Here is a 21,181-nt window from a genome sequence, read left to right as displayed (position 1 = left end):
TTGTGAGATCCGATGCAATCGTTATAATATGCAGGATTTTATTATCGGTCCCGATGGCGTATGCTAATTTACTGCTAATTGTATTCCGCGGGCGACAATGATGCCTCGGTGGCAGAATGCAATCGCTGCCGCAAACGGACGTTGGAATTATTGTCCGCGCGGACGACGCGGCGGCGTCGCGTCGCCCCAAGTCGAGCCGAGCCGAGCCGAGCCGAACCGAGTAGAGTCAAGTGGAGTGGAGTGAAGAGGAGAGGAGAGGAGTGGAGTGGAGTCGAGTGGCGTGGAGAGCCGCGTCTACGTCACATTAAAAAATAACTCCGAAGCGTGATGATTTCCCAGTGACACGCGTGAAAAATTGCCAAGTAAAATCGAGAAACGTTAGGCGCCGACGAGGCTCCCCGCCTCGTATATGCGTAAAGCTATTACAAATAACTCCGAGAGGTGTGGAACTAACGGGCCTGTCTGACGGATTTCTCGATAAGAATCGTTTGCACGGGAAATAATTACGTATATATATATATATCTGTAATTACATTGATCATTATTAGAGATCCGTGTTACGGTTCCCTTATCGTTGCCTACTTTCTAAAATTCACTCAGAGAATGGGAAAAAAAAAGAAAACACTAAACAAAGTCGGATTTAATTCTTTTCATTGTCCAAAAGTTAAAGCATCGATAATAACCCTTCATTGCATCGATAATAACCCTTCATTGTGATTGCACGAGCCATTTTTGTATCGAAGAGGCGGCAAAGTGTTGCGCGCCAGCAAGGATCGTTAAAGCGTGCACCGGCTTTTCAAGCATGCGATCGCTCTGTCGTGCGGAGGCGAACATTGACTCGTCCAAGTCACTGCGATACGTTCGTAGTTTTAAAACCGGTCGTTAACAACGACGAGCTTGTTCCGGCGCGTGATTATAACGTGGTACACCGACAGAACGCCACAATTTTGATATACGCTATAGCACCTATCGTAATGATAATGTTCCAAATCAGCCGCTCAAGTTCTGCGCACATGGCAAAATATCCGTGAATCGAGCGAATAATGTCATCGACGTCACGATATGTCAATATAAGAATCACTCACGCCATTAACTGGAATAATTAATAACGAGCATTAATAATAGCGAGTATAAACACATACGCCGAAATTTTTTTCTCATCTCTCTCGGTCTCAATTCTCAATCCAACATTTACTTTGATATTTGAAGCACACTCTCGGCTCACTCTCTCTTTGAAAATTATAATTATAAATACAATTTATAATTTAGCCGAAAGCTCCTTTTTTAAATCTCTAAACGGTAATTTAAAATCTCTAAACTGTCTATTTGTTCAATTCTTATATAAAGTACATCTATTGGAATTTTCTCGAAAATTCGTACAGATAAGAAAGTTAAGAATGAAAATAAAAGCAAAATTTTGTCTCGAATAAGCTCGATGAGATATATTAAATCGGCAAGTGTACGCGTATTAACTTTTGCAGCGGCGGCGTTTAATCTTACGCACACAGGCGAAATGCGTATCGGCATGAGAGCGGAAATCGAACTTTTTCTAGAAATTTCGAGGACTTGGTATGGTTTTCAGAAACATGCGGTCGGCACGTGCTGCCCATCCCGCTGCCATCCCTTAAAGAGAGAGAAAGAGAGAAACCACAGCGGTTCTCAGTTTCTGTGAATAAAAAAAAATACGATCTCTCTCAAAAGATCTCGTAATCCGATTCCATCATTTTTCGATCTGCAAAGCGGTGAGGCTTATGGTCTACTGCAAAATGGTCGAACCATTTTAGTCGCCATCTTTAAGTTTCTTCATTATGAAAGTTTGTGTCTACAGTTTTATATCAACTTTAAATTAAATAAAAAAAAATTAATAAATAATATACAATTTAAATATTAATAATATTAAATATTAAAAATAAAATATTTAAATAATTAAATATTAAATATTAATAATATTAAGTTTAAAAAAATGTGCAAGAAAATAGAGAGGATGAGAAAGAAAAGATTATACTATCGAAGAATTATCTCAAATACCTTAAAATTCTTGAAAAATCTGCTCATTCGCCTACGTTATAAAATAAATAATTTGATTTTTTTCCTTTTTTATTTTTTTTCTTTTTTTCTTTTGTATTTTTAGACTATATTTTAATTGATAGTATTAACATCTGATAGAGACACACAATATATGAAATATTTCACTGTATTATTTCATATAATATATCAAGAACAAAAATCCTGAAAAAAAAATTCGCCAAAATTTCACTAAAACTATCGTTTTAATAAAGTCTACGTAACAACTAAAAATGTTTCGATGGAGGCAAATAATGCTGACAAAAAGCTACCTAAGGGACCGTTGTGACCAGAGAGGAATCTTAATATGAACCCCTGTTGAGAAGGTTCGCATTGATAATCTTAAAAAGATATAGAGGCTCTTCTGCACAATGACTATCGAGATCGACCTCCGTCTATCTAAGATCTAAGGCCACGATCATGTCGCTAAAAAAATCGTTTCTGATCTTGTCCAATGCTTTCTCATCCTTCCTGTCCACTTATTCTGCGAAAATCCCTTCCGTAGTCGCAGGCTTCGGCGCAGGCTTTGGACTCGTAGTCACATTCGACGCTAATTTTCTCTCGCTCAATCGGATCTTTGAAACTTTAATAGCAGACGCGGCGCCTGAGTTTAAAATCTGCTTGAGTTTAAAATCTTTCTTTGGCGCCGAGGCGGTTTGTAGCTCCACTAATCTGCAGATTTCTAGATCCGCAAATCATCAGCGCCGAGGGAAAATTCTTGTCATTCAAGCATCAAGGTTTTTTACCCAGTATTGAAATTTTCGTTTGAAATTAAACGAGAACCTGCGACGAATGTTATCGGAATTGTGTCATAATTAAATTTACATTTACGTAATTACGATGCGATCGTAATGTAAAATGATGACCTTTCGGTTGCGTCAGGGAGTTAGCGGCGCGCTACTATCTATACTTCTTTGCAATAATTTCACGGTGAAGAATTCTGAAACAATGAGATCGCCGTCGAGGTGTGATACTATGATTTATTGAGACGAAAGTAGGGCGCCGGTAAAACGCACAGTCGAATACGTCTGCGAATCGTCATTCAATGACTATCTTGCGCGAGTGATTGCAAAAGATTATAATATCTCATATCGGCAAAATCAATTGTCATGGTCATAAATATAGGTAATAATATGTAGCATTATATTCTAATACCAGCAGCAGCGTAACGGTATATACCGGGAATATAATTATTACCGAACAGCAATTGCGAGTTGATGCGGCAATAGCGTTTTATTACCGTTTTAGTCGCAACATAGTTGATAATCTTCTCTATGTATTAGACCTTTAGAATTGAGTTTTTTTTTTCTTTTTGTTTAGCGATTAATTTAGGGTGAATTTTTCAAATTCTAAAAAAAGTCGGTATCGTAAAGTGAGTGCAAATTGTTTTTTCATAATACATTTCTCATTTACAAAAAAAGTAAGTTTTACGTATTGTATAACATTGTCTTTATATTTCCAAATTATGCTAGCAGCATGCGATGGTTTCCAAAAATAGCGTTCTGTATAAAACTAATAAAAGAAAGAACATTGCTAAAATTTAGGCTCGGATATTTTTCGGAAGAAAGAAAAGATAAAAACTACCTGCGACCGGAAATCATTATGCGCAAATCCAAATGAAAATTTAACATGCGTTACAAGGAAAAAAAAAGAAGGAAACTTGAAACGCATTCCAATCTGATCCTTCGAAACAATTACAAAATCGTAGAACTTGAAGGACATATGTGCAGGTCTTCACTTTATTTTCAAGAATTCTGAATTTCAAGAAAACCAAATATCCATAATTTTAAAATTTCTTTCCCTTTCTTTTCCCTTTGTCCTTAGAGACTTGATGTATTCTAAGAAAATCAATATTAAAGTCCCTAAGAAATTTGCAGTTTTCATTAAATCGTTAGCCTGTTGAGCACAATTTCAGATGTACATTCGCTCTCTTCGCTATACATTTAGTTATAGACTGACGCACAAACCTGATCTTGACGAGTAATAAACGAGTTATGGATGTTAAATTAAATCTCTACATCGACCGCGAACCGCGAAAAGAGGCTTCGCGTCCGCAATATTGATGAACGTTGAATTCAACGGCGTTAGAAATATCATATCTTCGCTCGCGCTTCGTTTTTTCAGAGAGAAAAAAAAAAAAGGAAAACGATCATGCATTCCCCGGAATCGCAAATAGGTTAGTAACCAACGCGATTTTCGAGCGTATATAATACTCCGCCGGGCATTAATACAGTCACGGAATATAAGCCTCGGCTGGAATCGTAAAAATATAATTGCGCCGATTGCGACAACGTTATCTAGGCACCGGCGCGGATAATGATACGTGAATGGGCGCGTTACGGCATTATTCTACTTGGCCGAGCTACGTCCGTTCCGTAATTTTGCACGTTGCGTGAACGTAAACGCGCGTGAGCCCCCGTACGTAAAGTATCCCCCCCCCCACCTTGCACAAATCATCATTAGCGCGTTAAACGCGGGATCGAAGCGCTAAAGGGAGAGTGTGACGTGCCATTTCGACGATTAATCTTACGGAACTGATCATTTTATGATACTACACAAAACAAGTAAGAGAATCATTTTTTTCTCGCTCAAAATACATCTTCTTAACTGTCTGTCATCTCTCTGTCGGATCTCAACGGTGGAGATTTATGCTTCGATGCGCCAAGAACTGCTCCAAAAATTAAACACGGATATATATAGGGAAAATTAAAAGGACGCGGCTCAAAAGTTTCGAAGCACAAAATCATGTCCCCACTTTGCTTAATCAAATAAGCACAAAATTAAATTTAACCGTCTCTTTTTCCCCTGTTCCACGCGGTTCCACGAAACGGTCAGGTAAGAAGTCGACGACCTGGCCGACCCGAAGGAAGCCGCGAGATTCCGAAGTGCAGAAGAGCGATGGACCTCGGTAAAGCAGGTGGAGAGGTAAGGAAAGAGAAGCAAGTAAGGGAAGAGGAGAGAGGAGGCGAGCAAGAGGCGCGAGTAAAGTCAAAGAGTCAACACGAGAGAGGCCCATGGACCTCAGTGGCCTGTCGAAGCCGCGCGTCTCCCGCTTCGTTGTTTGTACGAGTTCGACGAAGAACCCGTTTCCCTCGAACGAGCGGCCGCCTCGCGGACAGTCCGAGTTTACTTAGGACCGCGAGTGATATACGCGATGGCTCAAATTAAATATTTCAACCGAGAGGGGAGAGGCAGAGTTATACCGAAATACCATAAAATTGCTTTACGTCGCTCGCCGACATAAACGCCCCGTGATTACGTACTCGATTGATATGGAAAAAAAAAAATATACATGAAAAATTAAAATAAATACGCTTACATTAAACAACATCGATAGAGAGCTGTGGTAATTCATAATTCTTTATATTTAAATTGATTTTTTTTTTGCAAGTAGACTGCGCATGATTCTCGCGAGAAAAAAAAATTTAATGTACAATAAAACGGAAAATTGCGATGCGCGACAAACATAACATGGCAGATAGATTCTGCCTGCAGAACATTGGCGCTGGAATTTTTGTGGAAATTCTTGGGTGAAATATATCGACTTAGGTGTGATTAGAAAAGCGGTGCGTCTAGAAACGGTCTAGACTGCGTCTTAACTGAGAATCGGTAGGCTCGTGCCAACAATCTCCCCTCTTGCACGGGGTCCTTTTCAACAGACTGAGAGGGCCCTACACGACCACCTTGCCAGTAGTCGTCCCCTCTATAAGTCTCGCCTAATAGTCGCCGTATACCTTTCCCCGAGGCAAGACGAGGTGAGATAGGCAATTGGGTGCTAACCTTTCAAAGTTCCACTTGACTCGAGGAAGACAACAAACGCGCCCTACAAACACCGGCTCTTCTCGAAATATCTAATCTGACGTGTCGTCTGATGCATCAAATTATCCTAATCTATTCACATTGATCACGCGTGCTTCCGCATCTCTGCTTATCTCAATCGGTTAGAAAACGAGAAGTAAAAAATACTCACGCATTTTCCTTAAAATCTTTCTTTTATTTCACTATCTGTCTAAAATCATATCTCAAAAAGCTGACGGGATTGCACGTGATACAGTATACAGTTTGAAGCTATTTTGAAGTTTTCTATTGTCGTAAATGATAAAGCGCTCTCCGAAATACGTATATAATACTTTATCGGCTAAAAGAGAAAGATAAATTTTGTTTCCTTCGTCCCGCTCTTAAATTTAGATATGTTAAAAAGAAAAAAAAGGAGACATTAATCTCTTCGGGATAAAAGGGATGAATCTCGCAAGTAGCTGCATAGTTGAGAACTCGAAATACGGAATAATTGGCGGTGGCATTTCGCAAGATGCAAGATATAATAAGTCAGATTGGAACAAAAGATACCCAGCGACTGACTTTACAACCTAATAGCGTTTCACATGGACCATTATACGCTTGTTGAAACAGGTAATCTGTGCTCCATAACGCGTACGCGAGAAAAACGGTCAATTTATATCGTGATTTTAATACTAGGTATACTCTATTATGAATGTGCTTCATCGCGGAACATCCGGGATATGAAGAATGAAATAAAAATGAGAATAGAAAGAAGAAATAATTAGCAATTAAAAGACTAACTGATGATGGCATTATAATTTGGATCGAAATTTCTCTTATATTTTCTATCTGAATTTTCTCACCTTTATGAATTATAAAAAATATAAAAAATTTCAATAAGTTTATTAATTTATGTAAAAATTGAATTATTCCTACTTATCAAATTATAAACGAATAGTAAACGAATATCGCACTTTGAAAGAAAAGATTAAATAGAATAATTTCAAAAGAGAAGGTTTCAAATATCAAAGTAAATGTTAGATAAAAATTTTAGGTAAAAAGTAAGAAAAAAATTCTATGTAATAAAAGTATAGACGACTATTTGACAACTTTGTTTTTACAACGTTTAAAGCAACTTTTTATTCGATAACAATACAATATAAATGATGAAAAAAATATAAACTCTGTAGATAAGAAACTCTGTAAATATGTAGATATCGTATTCTTAATAAAATTCGAGATAATGATTCATCCTCTAGGAATAAATTATCAGCCTTAATTTTTTTTTGTTGGATGCGTCATTTACTTTGCACGAATTATATATTATATGTTGGTTTTAATGCGACGAACACACAGAAACGATAAGACGTAGAAAAAAGTTGATTAATCCTAATTATCAATATTAATACCTCCGTTCAAAGTCGAGCAATTTTCATGTTTGAAAAGAATAGTACAGTCATATATTATTAAGTATTATTTACGTTAATAAAAACGAGACACCCGCACATAAGACATATCCTTCATTTTATGCACATTATTTTCTATACGCGCAATATCGATTCAAATATAGCTTTGCGTCATTTTGAACGCGATGCAATAAAAACCTTATATGTATATTCTGATAAATAATTCTTATCAATGACATTCATAGCGTCATTAAATGAGCGACCGCAGCATCTAAATAAAATTTCCATCATTTTACGACGAAATTAAATTTACGGTTATTTCGATCATTTGTTATTCACATTTAAATGTAATAATAATTGTGGGATGTGAAAGATCGTATAAATTTACGTTAGCAAAATCAATATTTTATGTAATAATGAATAAATAGAGATATGCGACAAAAAATAAAATTACTTATCATTATTTTTAGAATTGCACAAGCTTAACATTTTTGCAGTCTACTTAAAGAGATATCGTTAGGAAAGTATACCTTCCTTTGCACATAGACTCGTTCGACATTGACGGAGAGACCCGAGATTGCATTTCTCTTGTTTTCGATAAAATCGGTGTTATTAAACGATCGATAGTCGTTGCCCCGCGAAAGGGCGTGTGGAATAAGCGCACTCACTATGTAATCGTGACGATCGTATCGAGGCTTTTCGCCTTGTCGCTTTCAGACCCCCTTCGTCTTTTCGTTCGCTACATCGAGACGTATCGATAATATCGAACCGAATGACCGATTACTCAAGACTTACAACACGCTACATCCCGACATGTTAAAAAACTTTTACCCCTATAATGATACTTTTCTTTTCGCTCTCGATATATTTTCCGCGCCTTTCTCTCCACGAACGTCAATTCGCCAGATATATTACACGACTACACGACTTATTTTTTTTATAAGTACTATTATATGTATATGATGTAAAAAATATTAAATATTATATAAATTAAAATCACTATTAAATGTTATACATGTACATAAATAATCTCCAGTATTCAACGCGTGACGCGAGTATAGACGGAAGTGACGCTTCTCCTCCGATTTACGATCGATCGCGGCTGATACGAGAGAGAGAGAGAGAGAGAGAGAGAGAGAGGCGGGAGAGGAATATTCCTCTCTTTATATGCAGGGGACATCATCGATTCGTGGTCATCTCGAGAGAGAAAAGCCGGCATAGTGTGCGGCCCGTTTGCGACGTGCGCGGATAAAAGCGAGGCGTGACCGCGAGGCACTCATGGACCAATCGCGATTCAGTCCTCCTCGTGTTTTCTTTTTTTCTTCATTTCATTCAGGGACGCCCCTCTCTTTGCCGCGCGCGCTTCGATGCTCTTGCGCCGTCGTCGTCGCCGCCGCCGCCGCCGCGATCCCCACCATTTCGAACGAGAGACGCGTACAACAGGCTTCTTGGTTCGCGCCTTCGCGTCAGCTGAATCGAGATCACGCGCGGATGCACGCGCCTCCCTGCGAATCGCGTCGAGACGCGCTTCGATGCGTACGAATAATTTGACGCCGCGGGGGGGACGGAAACTCGATCGTTGTCTGCCCGTTGCTTGCGTTTTCGTCTAATTAATAACGTTCCATCAACCTCTCCGAGATGTTGAACGCGCGATGAAATTCGCATGAGATTTATTCACCGATACAAGATATCTCTTTTAATGAATATAAATATGCAGAGAATATATGTATTCTTTATATTATTTTCTAATAATGAATGCGTATCTTTGTAGAGTCGATTTCTCCTAAAGAAAATTATTACTTGCTTTGTTCGATTCGATTTTATGGATGCATCCTTAAAAGAAAAAAAAAAAAAACGAGCGATTGGCCCTTGCAATTTTCTGCCTGACCTCGTGCAAACCGGCCATTCTAGGGTCTGGTCAGAATATTATTTCCAAAATCTAATTATGAGATCTTTATTGGGTCTATCGTAAAACTAAATAATAGAGCAGTTCGTAGCTCCTCATGAATTCGTCAAGGTTACACATTCTGTTTCTCTTTTACCTCGACATAATAGATTTCATTGTATATATCTTTGAAAAACGGAATGTCGAAACATTTGAAAGGGTTTCAGAGAACGCATCGGCAAAATTATTTTCCCATTGCCATTTCTATCTTCCATTAAGAAATCGTCCGATCATTATGGACAAATCATTTGGATGCTCGAAAGTACGTGATTTAAAAATAAATAAATAGTAACAGATTTTTTTTAATATTTTATTAGCCAACAATTAAATAATTGTAATAGCGCAATATGCATCGTGTATATATCGATTAAAAGAGATAAAGATTAGTGAAAATTTATTGAAATCACAATGGCAATTGCTTATTAATTTTTCACATTAAACCAAATCAAAATTTTTCTTTTATTTTTCTCAATCTCATTTTTCAATCTAATATCTACTTTGATATTTGAAACAATTGGAATACTTTGTTTTGAAATTATTTTATCTATAATTTTGCCGAGAGCTCTTTTTTTTAAATCTCAAAATATGGGAAATTATTCTTTATTGCTCATTTGAAATGCAAAGTAAAAATTCAACTCCTCTATAAATTAATCCATTGAAATTTTTAGAGTCCATAAATGAAAAAAAAAAAAAAAAAATGAAATTGAAAATAGGAGAAAATTGGAAAATAATATCCGAGAGAGAAAGATATATCGTAGGAAATGCTCGTGATACAATAACAATTTTAGGCATTAAAATGAAAATTCGAAACGACAAATTTCGCGAACAATCTCCTCGATGAAGGACACGCGGGCGCGATACCCGCCCGTTAGACGACAATGCGGCTTCGGCGCAAACGCCGGGGCCCGTCGTAATGAGACATGACGTCACGACATGGCGTCTGCAGGTGAACGAGCAGCGAGAACCGTAGGTGAGCGCATTCGCTAGTCGATCCGATTGGCCAAAGGGGGAATCCCCGCCCTTGCGTCGTTCGTGCACACCGCGAATTTCCCCCTCCGGGCCCCTACCTTTACCCTTTCGCGATTCCACGCGAGTCTCTATCTTTCTCTCCCTTTCGCCGCTCTTTCCCCTTTATCTCCGTTCCACACTCCTACACACATCCACATACATCCTCCGTTTCTTTTTATTTCGCGACTCGTAGACTGCGTCGACGCGCCACTGATAACGCACATACATAAGTTCATAGAGCCCGTTTACACCTTTACCTATATCTGCACAACAATGTGTGTGTGTGTGTGTGTATATCGCGACACATCTCTCCCGGTGTTACTCTCTCCCGACTTGCACCGAAATTATCAGACGCTTATTTTTTTACGCACGCATACTCTCTCGGGTATTCTCGACTATATGTATATCAATATGATTAGAAAGCAAGTTTCCGAAAATTAACGCGTTCGTGTAAATTCGCGCGAATCAAAATCGCGGAAAACGAGAGAGAGCGCCTCTGTTCTCCATACGATAGATAGATATGAGTCTCGCGCGTGAATTTGAGCTTTATATAAATTTCACTCACGACTGACACGCGAACCGGTAGATAATAATTTACGATGGCAATTATACATTAAATAAAGGAATATAAAACGCGCATAGATAAAGACCAGAAATTTTAATGTCATGAAATTCGAATTAAAGAAATAAAAATACAAAAGTGTTAAATACAATCATTTCGCATAGAGAATTAAAAAGCATCAAATATAGTCACTATTACTAATGACCTAGAAAAATTGAGTATGTTGGATATATAGAAGATATAGGAGCTCTCTGTCATCATCCACATTTACGTAATTGCTTTTGGTTAATTATAGCATACATTTAGAAATTAACCGCGCGTTTCATTTCTGTACTAAATCCGACTAATGCAAAGTTACTAAACACGATATATATATATATATAAGATTGCAACAAATTCACGTCTATAATCCAAGTGATTTTCTGAGCAATTTAACACCGATTTTTCTTTAAAAAAAAGTCGAAAAAATTTTTTTTTCTCGAGTAATAAAATGTTACATTGTAAATTTGATAAAAACAGAAAGCCCGACCCGGTTAATTTTTGAACGCTCGTTAATGTCAGAAAGTATCACGATGAAAATTGTAGTAGATTCACGCTTCTTAAGATTTCAAAGAAATTACCGCTATTAATACAGATTGCAGCAATTATTTACGCTCCGCGTGCATAGAACGCTTAATACTAGGTTTCGCTATTACTCCAATTTCCTTTCGTTCGCGAATTATATGTGAGTAATTTTAAACATAGTTTCGGGCGTAATCGAAAGTTTAAATCTCGTGCTCACGATACGATGCTAACAATAAAATGATTAAACGCGCAAATTGTTGCAGAGAGACACATATATTTATATATTACGAAGGTCAATCTCATTTCGATATCTCTCGCCAGCGATAATGTTGCCAATTTTGCCATGAATAACGTTAATATCTGTTTTCCGATATGTACTTTTTATTTTATTACGTCGCTGTTAAATTTTTCCAATAAGACATAATTTTTTTTTTTTATTTTATTAGTTTTTCTTTTCATATTTCTTTTTTTTTCGATTTTCGATAAAAGTCTTTTTATAAATACATCGGAACGTGAGTTTTACGAGGACGAGAATATAATCAAGGACGTAAAATATATATTTGATCTGAAATATTCCCCGAGCGAGAGAGCGCGGGCGGGTTGGGAGATTGGCGTTGTTTGTAAACTAATATCGTTCCACTGACGCATGATATCGAACCGTTTTAATGTATTTCTATCGACGCGATCACAAGATCGTGGCTACCTAAAATGTATTACTCAACTCGTTGAAAGTCACACGTTGTTTGCGATGCCGGATTTAAAAGCGAAATTTAATCAAGAAATCTATGAACTTGATATACACACATACGATTATATATAAAAATTTATCTAACAAAACTTGACATAAATTTTGCTTTGTTGCTTGTATTATATATATTAATCATATATAAATAAAAATGTTTATAAATATATAAATATATGTATAAATATACGCTTTCATTGTTTAAGGTTATAGACATTGGAAAAAAATTTAAGCATTAAACAATAAGCGAACCGATTTCAGATTCTCGAGAAAACGGATTAGACGAAGAAAAAACAATTATTAAACATTTTGTGGCTTAAAAGTTTTTATGACTCCCGAATTACCTGAGCCAAAATTTTTTTTCTACTTTCAAATTCAATTTTTAATCTAACATTTTTATTTTGATATTTTAAGCCGTCAAATCATTTTTTTGAAATTATTTAAAAACTATAGTTTTGCGGAAAAAACTCTCTTTTCCTCTATCAATAAATAGAAAATTGTATCAATTTGAGATGTATATTAAAGAAGAAAGAGAGCATAATTTTTATATAAATTAGACTTATTAAAATTTTTTAAAATTCATAAAGATGAGAAAATAAAAATAGAATTAAAATTCGGTTAAGCTGCCACATCTGTCCTTAATTAGTGGCACCAAGGTTATTGTAACCCCCAATCGGATTCTCAATATTTTCTAATCCTGAATCCCGTTATTATAAACTGCAGCAATTTTGACCAGTCTTGTAACGTTCGACAGTTTGCCGTTACAACAATAACACAATATATATAGTATGTTAACGTAGTGCTGTTCCATTCCATTTTATGCACCTTTCAAGACATTTTTGATAACAAAAATTCTAAAATTTCTTTGGCAAATTCTTTCGATGATTTTTACGATTCAGAATAAAAGAAGAAAATGGAAAGAAACTGCATTATATGCGCTTGTGGTAAATTAAATACACGATCGTTTTCTAATAAAGGATTTGATCGAATGCACTATATATAATGTCAAATTGTCATATAAAAATTTACGATAGCATATGTAAATGAAACAGTAAGATAAATACTATTGCAAATTCATTATTGTTATATATTTAATAAATATAAAAGTTTAATAAATATAAAAATAATAATTAGCTTAAGTAAATAGTTTTAATGTGCATCAATCCGAACTAGTGTTTCTAACAGAATTCATTATTAGAAATGCGAAAACATGTGAGATGTCCGTTTTTCCTAAAGTAATTTTTAAATGAGCGATTATTAAACAGAAACAATATATAAGAGATATCAAAATAGCAAATACCGTAGCGTTTTGTCAGAACAGTAATGATTGATTTGAACTTCTACGGAATGCGATTGATGTGCGATGATCTTTTTCTTTAATTTTATTAATGATTTTGAATGACAATGACTTTGAATTTGATGTAATCTAGTAATCTTCACGCGTGAAATATAGCACGTTTATACGTATAACAAATGTAAAAAGAAGGGTTAAAAAATCAAATTCTTGCCTTACTTTAAGAGAAACGCATAGACGACAAATTTACGAGATCTCGTAAATGAAGATGAAAAGGGACTTACTAAAGAGCCTTCCGGTGTCGGATGCTGTCCGTTGGCTCCGTTGGCACCGTTGGCTCCGTGGGCTCCGTTGGCTCCGTTAGCACCGCTGCCACCGTTGGCCATCCCTCCGGGATTCTCCACGTCTTGCTCGTCGGCTGAATCCATCACGTAGGATGGCTTCGGATCACTCTTAACCCGAATTTTGGCTGTTTTATTACAACACGGTGTTTCACAAAATAACGAGCGCTTAAAACACGCTGTTAGATATTTAAAATATGCAACGCGGTCGCTATGTGCATGCGGGCACAGATTTCGAATCTAGTGAAGTTTAAGTCGAGTGTCCCGCGCGAGCTAGATGTCGTTTTCCCGCGGCGAATAAGAAGAGCCCGTCGGAAACTTCACGCCGGACTCTTCGCGAGAGAAGGCTATCCGGCGAGAGATATTGCAAATATATTGCCAACAAACGATCGCGCCGAATGAGATCGATGAGTATATATATATATATATATATATATATATGTATATGTATATATATATATATATATATATATATATATATATATATCTGCAAAGTTTCGTCGCACTGCAATCTTCTGTCTCTCTCTTTTTCTCTTTGTCTCTCTCTTTCCCTCTCTCTCTCTCTCTCTCTCTCTCTTCTGTGTTTCTCTCTTCACTCGTTTGCAAACTAAGTATACCGCGCGCGCTACTATCGCGAGATACGCGATGCCGTTGTCCTCGATGAGTCTGATGATTCGCGCACAACACAATTAATTTCAATCAGATGCGAGATTACGAAGTAAAGAGAAAATTAAAGATGTAATTTACGTCTGCGAATATACGAAGATATGAAATGCAGAAGGAGCGTTGGATAGTACGATGCGCACACAACGTATTACCTTAAACAACTAACTTCGGTAAACTGAATCGGAACTATCGGAAGGAAGGCGAGGAAGGACGAGGGAAGAAGGGAAGGGTCGGGAATCGAAATGATCGGCCAAGGTGGGAGAAATCACAAAGCCAATGGACGGAAGGGGGGATGATGGAGCGGGGGGATGAGAGGAAGGAGGGAGGGAGGGGATAAGAGCGATACGCGACGCGCGCCGTTATCGAAAAATTGTCCGATGCGGCGAATTACCCGATCCCCGGCGTTTTTCCGCTCGTAACGCGATCGCGGGCTCGCCGGCCCGACATACGATAAACGTTTCGCGTTAAGGTCAGCGATGAAGGACGACGGGGCGAACGACTTTTGGTGGCGAATCAACTTGCTGCGACTCCCGCGAATATAGAGTTGAATCGGCGCGAATAAGGGCGAGACGACGAGAGACTGCGAGGAACGTGCGCGCGCGCCCTCACGTACTAACGCGATCTGAAGTCGGCCGCGCTGACTCGAGATTCTCGATCCCACCTTGGCGCTCGCGTCTACTTCCCCCACGCGGCGCGCAAAAAAAAGAAACATGAACAGGCACGTATACATAGAGGCGTATGCCGTCGTGTCGATGCTGCGCGTGAGCAACTCGGGGTAGGCGGCAGCGGGATAGTAACCGCCCTCTATATACGACGCCTCCCATACGAATTATCTCTACCTCTCTGCTTTCCGGTGATGTTTCTCTTCTCTTTCTTTTTTCTCTTCTTCCCGCGCTTTTCTCGCGCGATACGCGCTACAATAATGTTCAACTTTTTAACAATCGCAATTAGATGCAGAACTGTTACTTATCGTACGAGAAATGCCGTGGAAAAACTATTCTGTATAATTCCCTAAAGTTCATATATTTACAGTCAATAAACTTATTTATGTATTATAATATATACATGGATTTAAGAGCATATTCTTTGAAATATTTTAAGACAAAAATTATACGAAAATGTCAAAGCTGTAATAGTTTTTAAATTATTGGCGATTAAAGTTTACAAATCACAAAGTTGAAATTTCGCGCGCATGATGAAATGACAAATGTAACCAGGAACTGGACCTCCTTACCGACATCGAAATTATCATACAAATGTGCAATGATATTTTTGTTAAAGAGATTGCTTCTACTTTTATACGGAATGTATTTATACATTACATACGCATAATAAAGATCGGATATCATAAAATATCAATTCAACAGAGATATTACGACCATGTGTCAAATGTCAAAATAAATTTATTACCATATTCATCTTTCTCGTATGGTAAACATTTTTATGATGATAACAAATAAATTATTTTTTATCTTGATATGAAGAAGATTGAATTATTGATAAAGGAGGGCGAAATATGTTAAATATCTAAAGATCTAAAAAGTCTAAAAATATTTAAATAATTGCTTATAAACTTAACTTTTATATTGTTAATTTTTTTCAACGTTTTAATAAAATAATTGTTAAAAAAGTATATGTCAATGATTTGATATGAGTACATTAAAATTAAATAAATGATATGCAATATTATAATTATACATCTATAATGTACAAAAAATAGTTTCCGTATAGAAGCAGAAATTTTTAAAATATCATTGCAAACTTCAAAAGACAACATACATTCAATAAACTAAGAAATATAAAAGCTGACATTTCGATGAATTTTAACGATTGTTCTAGTTAACAAAGGAGTCTGCAGGAAAATTGTGGGATCTTGTTTAACAATTGAGAAAAGGGTCTATTTAAAACAGATTTATAAGGAGGCGTGGTAACGGAAATTCTAAAAGGAATTTTTATAACCTAAAGAAAAACGATTCTTCACGATACATGGAAAAATAAAACAAAAATGCAAGATATGCTTTTTTTTTAAATATACAATATACATGATATTATACATTTTCTATACACTTTAATTTATCATGCATCAAAGTGCCGTGTGTGTAAAATTGTTTATAAAGGCTATGCGGCGTATTTATATTAACTCGCGGATGTGTAGTTAATCATAGGTAAACAATTTTCTATGTTTACTTACTTGCACGCACATCTACCGTATGTTTCCGTTCAAGTGCCAGCGAAAATAACAATTGAAATCCGAGGAATAACGTCCCTTATTTTCGACATAAAATTACGGTACGAGATTACATGTGATTGGAGGTGTACTTTAAGCTGTTGTTAGCTTGGGATACTCGACGATTATTTACAATTTACGCGCTATTGTCGAACATTGTCGGAAGCTCATTCCCGTATTTCTTAACGTGTTATGTTCATATATGTATAAGGTGTAACAAATCTACGAAAAGTTTTTCTTTAAACATACAACCAATTGTATAATGTGTATTTGTAAATTACTCATCAATTTGAGAAAAACTATTTTAAATTTTATTTTTATATTAATTAAAAAATTACTTAGTATTATATCGTTGCGTGACAACTATTAGTAGGCATATAATAATAAAACTAAATTATAAAAATATATAGGATGGGTGCAAACGTTCCGGCCAGACTTTAAGATTTTATTCTTTCATGTTTAATTCTTTCCTTGTCCTACTATTGAAATTAATGACAAAACTTTTCACATTTTTGCTCTAGGGATAAAGTTACATTATATATAAAGCCAGATTTATGTACTAAAGATTATGCGAACAAAGAAGCAAAAAGAAAAAAGATTGAAAGGTAGGCGTGTTTGGTTTTGATAACATTTTTTATGGCCTTCTTAAATCATTACTATTCATTTTTGAATAACCTAAATCCATGGGCCATATATATTATAAAATTCAGAAAAATAATAATAATAATAACCTTTTTATTTATCTCTCAGTGTCATATAAAACGCGGACGATCGATCAAAATGAAAACAAAAAAAAAAAAAAAAGAAGAATACGGCGAGTATACGTTAGCATGTAGTCAGTCAGTCGTTTAAACTTTAACTCTCTCGCCGCTTCGTTCTCTTCACGGAGGCACTTAACACCCTGTACTGTTTGATCCCGCCAGTAATAAGGCCCATCTCGAGCTGTTTCGCGAGATAGCATCCTCTTCGCTTCGCTTTTACTTCTCCGTTTTCCTCTCCTCTTTCCTTTCAACTCCTCATCCTTCTCCGATTCGCAAGGTTTTGTTTTGCCGATTCGATTCTAGTAGTTCATTAATATTGCTACATATTTTCGTCCCGTCTTATCGATACTTCTTACATTGCACATATTTATAATGCATTACGATTTTTCATAGAAAAATTTATAAATCGAATTTTGATCTGATTATAATTATAATAAGGTTAATTAAATCTATATATTTACAAATTGTGTTCTTTTTTTTCTTATTCGCTCTTTTTTCTTTCAGATGCCTTATTCTTTATATTCTCTTGTCTTTTTTGCTTTATTTTCTGATTGCTAACATTCTATTTGTTGTATATATATATATATATATGCTTATGAATGATAAAAGATTCTGCTTGAGCTTCATAATTATAATTTCCGTTTAATCATTAGTCACTTTATAATCGCTATTATTATTTACCTTAAAGTATAAATTTTTATTATCTTGCGCCTTGACTATCATTAGCCTGTTCATTGTTATTTAGTTTTTTATTTCAGAGTCATTTTTTATTTTCGATTGCTTGTTTATTATTAGTTTCATTGTGATGTGAATTGTTATTATTCGCATTTTTTGAGAGATCAATGTAAATTGAAAAAATATATAGAAAGTTATAAAAAAAATATGCAGGTTCTTCAGCAGGGAGCCTTTGTATCTTTTGTACCAAGTTTTAATTTTCTCTTGAATTATGGAGTTAGAATGTGAAGAAATATAAGTTGTTTACGGAATATGTTGAAATAAATTACTTTTTTTTTATAAGCCATCTCATATACACTCCCAAGTTTATAATATAAATTGATAAAATACACATATTGAAAATGGAATTTTAACAATCAATCAAACTTTACCATTATTTATCAATCTACCAAATAGAAAATTTTTCGATCGACTTATACTATCAAACGCATCAAATATACGCGATATATAAAAAAACTAATATTAAAAAAAAATTAAACTCTTTTGAAATTTGACCATTGTGTTACAAGGAAAGTGGATATATCAGAAATGAATGAAAATAACAATGAAAAATATTTTTCATAAAATCGATGAAGAAAAGAGATGATACACCCCCAAAAACAAAAATTTATTGTGTTCAGATATTTATGTTTTGTCATGGAATTATAGGAATGTATGTCAATATATAGGGATATATGACAAAACATCAAAAAAAATATCAAAATTTAGACTGTTTTGCTATTTTTCTAAATATCTGTCCACTCTGAGCATAATTCTCTTAAGAATTTGGAAATTATTTAAATTTAAAATTAGTATTGATTCTTATGGAAAATCATGTAGCACTTATTGACAAATTTGACAAAAAAAATACCAACAAAATAAAAATGTTCACATATATTAAGAAATTTCTAATAATATTTGTGCAAAATTTAATTTAGATTCTCTTATCGTTTAAAAATTATTTACTTTAAAAATTATAGGAAAATATTTTTTTCTCTCTCTCGCTTTCTGCAAATTACTTGTTTTTTTTTTTGTTTCTTACAATTGATGATGTCAGAAAATATTTACGATTAAAAGTTTTTATTATAAATTAGAAAAAATATTAATTATTTTACGAAGACGTTAAAATATTATTTTGTGATATTTTAATTCTTTTCTTCTAATCCAGATTTATTTATTTGATTTTTTAAACAGTATAAACGTAAGAAACATGTTTTCTTTTAATTTTGAGTTATTTGCTATTATTGTACATCCAAAACATCTTTAAGGAAATGTTTGAAATGTAAGAACTACTATTTATCAGCTGCAGAAAGTTATAGAAATGCAGAAAATCATAAATATTTCTTAGATGAGAACCGTGGCGATTTCTCCTTGGCGATGTGCGTGCCAAGAATAATATCCACGTTCGCATCGAAGATACAGTGTTATCGAATTTGAGCAGGACGTGAATAATTTATGCTAATAACGCGCATAATACAAGAACACGTACGACGTGACCATGTGCTTCCTGCTCATCCGCCCGTATATATGTTCGCCCGGCGATCAGAAAATCGGGCACGAGAATGTCGACGAGGGTGCCGACAACTACTTATTCAACGTACGAAATATTATGGAATTTGCACGTGCGTTATCTCCAACGGCCGCTGATATTCACTCAAGGTAATGGTACTAATCGAAGAAATTCAAATTATAGGAAATTTTCTGCGTGAAAGATTCTTTTTTTCTTTCATTTATAATGCTCGAATATTCTCTCAGCAGAGATAAGATGACTTCTTCTGGAATATACGTGTATCCGTAAGAGCTAATACGATAAAGATGTACACATAAATATACTTTGGGACCAAGTACATCAACGCGAATAACTGAGGATGACTATTGTCTATCGAATGTAGATGTTCATTGTGACTCGGCAATGTCCAAATACGTATAATCGGGTACGCTCGTATAATTATACGAGAGAGTCTCTCCGCGGCCACATCCAAGGGAAGGATGTTTGAGAAGCCGCGCCTCGAAACGTCCTCTTATTTCTTTGGCACCTTCGATTGACAATTCTCAGGCTAACCGCGAGCGACACGAGACTGCATTATTTGCTCTATCTTCCTCCACGAGATCTCTCATCGCTTTCTTTTCGCCACGTTTCCCCCTTTCTTTCTCTCCGTCTACTCTCTCTTCCTCCTTGTCTCGATAGTATATATGTACGCGGCCGCATAAGGATGTACTAAGAGAATGTACGTTGACTATTACGGCCCCTCATGCTTTTATAGCCCGTCTGGGTGGCGCGCATACCATCGCCATCTTGTTAGCCGCGATTAAATATTGATGCAAGAACCGATATCCGAAGCCTCGAGCGGTTTTCTCGATGGTTCGCGGAATCGCCTCGCGAGAATCTAGGGCGATAATTTCCAATTACGCTTGCTAACTTCTTCCGCGTCTCTTCAATTCGCGGCGAGATTACGCATTCCAACGATCGTACGATAAGAAAAATGATTCGAGTGAGAACCGTCGCGCGTATGGCATTTATAAATAACGTTACGAGGATATATTAAAGAGGCAAAAAAAAAAATGAAGTCGTGTGTCGAACGCAAAGTAACGCTGGTAAACCGCGATTCCTAACGGCCACGGTGTTAATTTGCTCCTCGCCGATGCGAGGTCCATTATTGTGCAAATCGTCGACGAGGCAGATTGCGCAAACGCCCGACAATGGGGGATTCGCGCGTAGCTGTCCCCACACGGAGGGGGGTTAAACCACCCCATCGTTAGTGTGCCGAATCAACCGGAAATTCCAGCTTTCGTCGCTTCCGTATTCAGTTGTGAGGATGCTACGAGAGATGCGATAAAAAAGGAAGAAGAGAACTAAGTCGTTTCCGAAGGAATTAGCCAAGGCGAGATAATGCGAGCGACGTCTAGCAACCCCCTTCGGGTCGATTGTCATGAAAATATTTATTATCGGAAAAGAGAGAGGAGAAGACAGAGAGAGAGAGAGAGAGAGAGAGAGAGAGAGAGGAAGGACGGGACAACAGGCAGAGCCTCGCTATTTCCAGATAATTAGAGATTGACGTCCGTCAAGATTCTATAAAGATGCTGCGACAGCTGGAAACGACTATGCA

The 21,181-nt window shown here is 36.2% G+C and overlaps 1 protein-coding gene across 2 annotated transcripts in view; it reads right to left on the bottom strand.

Annotated features, from left to right (window-relative positions):
• LOC126850907 (protein dead ringer-like) overlaps positions 1 to 14,969 on the bottom strand; it is a 96,315-nt gene extending 81,346 nt beyond the window's left edge. The window contains exons 1-2 of one of the 2 annotated variants that reach the window (XM_050594373.1): positions 14,525 to 14,969; positions 13,650 to 14,455 (exon numbers count right to left, since the gene is read on the bottom strand). In XM_050594373.1, coding sequence (XP_050450330.1) covers positions 13,650 to 13,793 — 144 coding nt within the window. In that variant the 5' untranslated portion in view covers positions 13,794 to 14,455; positions 14,525 to 14,969. Of the gene's footprint in view, positions 1 to 13,649 lie in introns of both variants that reach the window. The other variant, XM_050594374.1, reaches the window with a different exon arrangement.
• Between the last annotated feature and the right edge of the window lie 6,212 nt (positions 14,970 to 21,181).

Source organism: Cataglyphis hispanica, chromosome 7 (assembly GCF_021464435.1).
Source record: "Cataglyphis hispanica isolate Lineage 1 chromosome 7, ULB_Chis1_1.0, whole genome shotgun sequence".
NCBI classification, from domain to species: domain Eukaryota; kingdom Metazoa; phylum Arthropoda; class Insecta; order Hymenoptera; family Formicidae; genus Cataglyphis; species Cataglyphis hispanica.
This window is presented reverse-complemented; position numbering and strand designations above follow the sequence as displayed.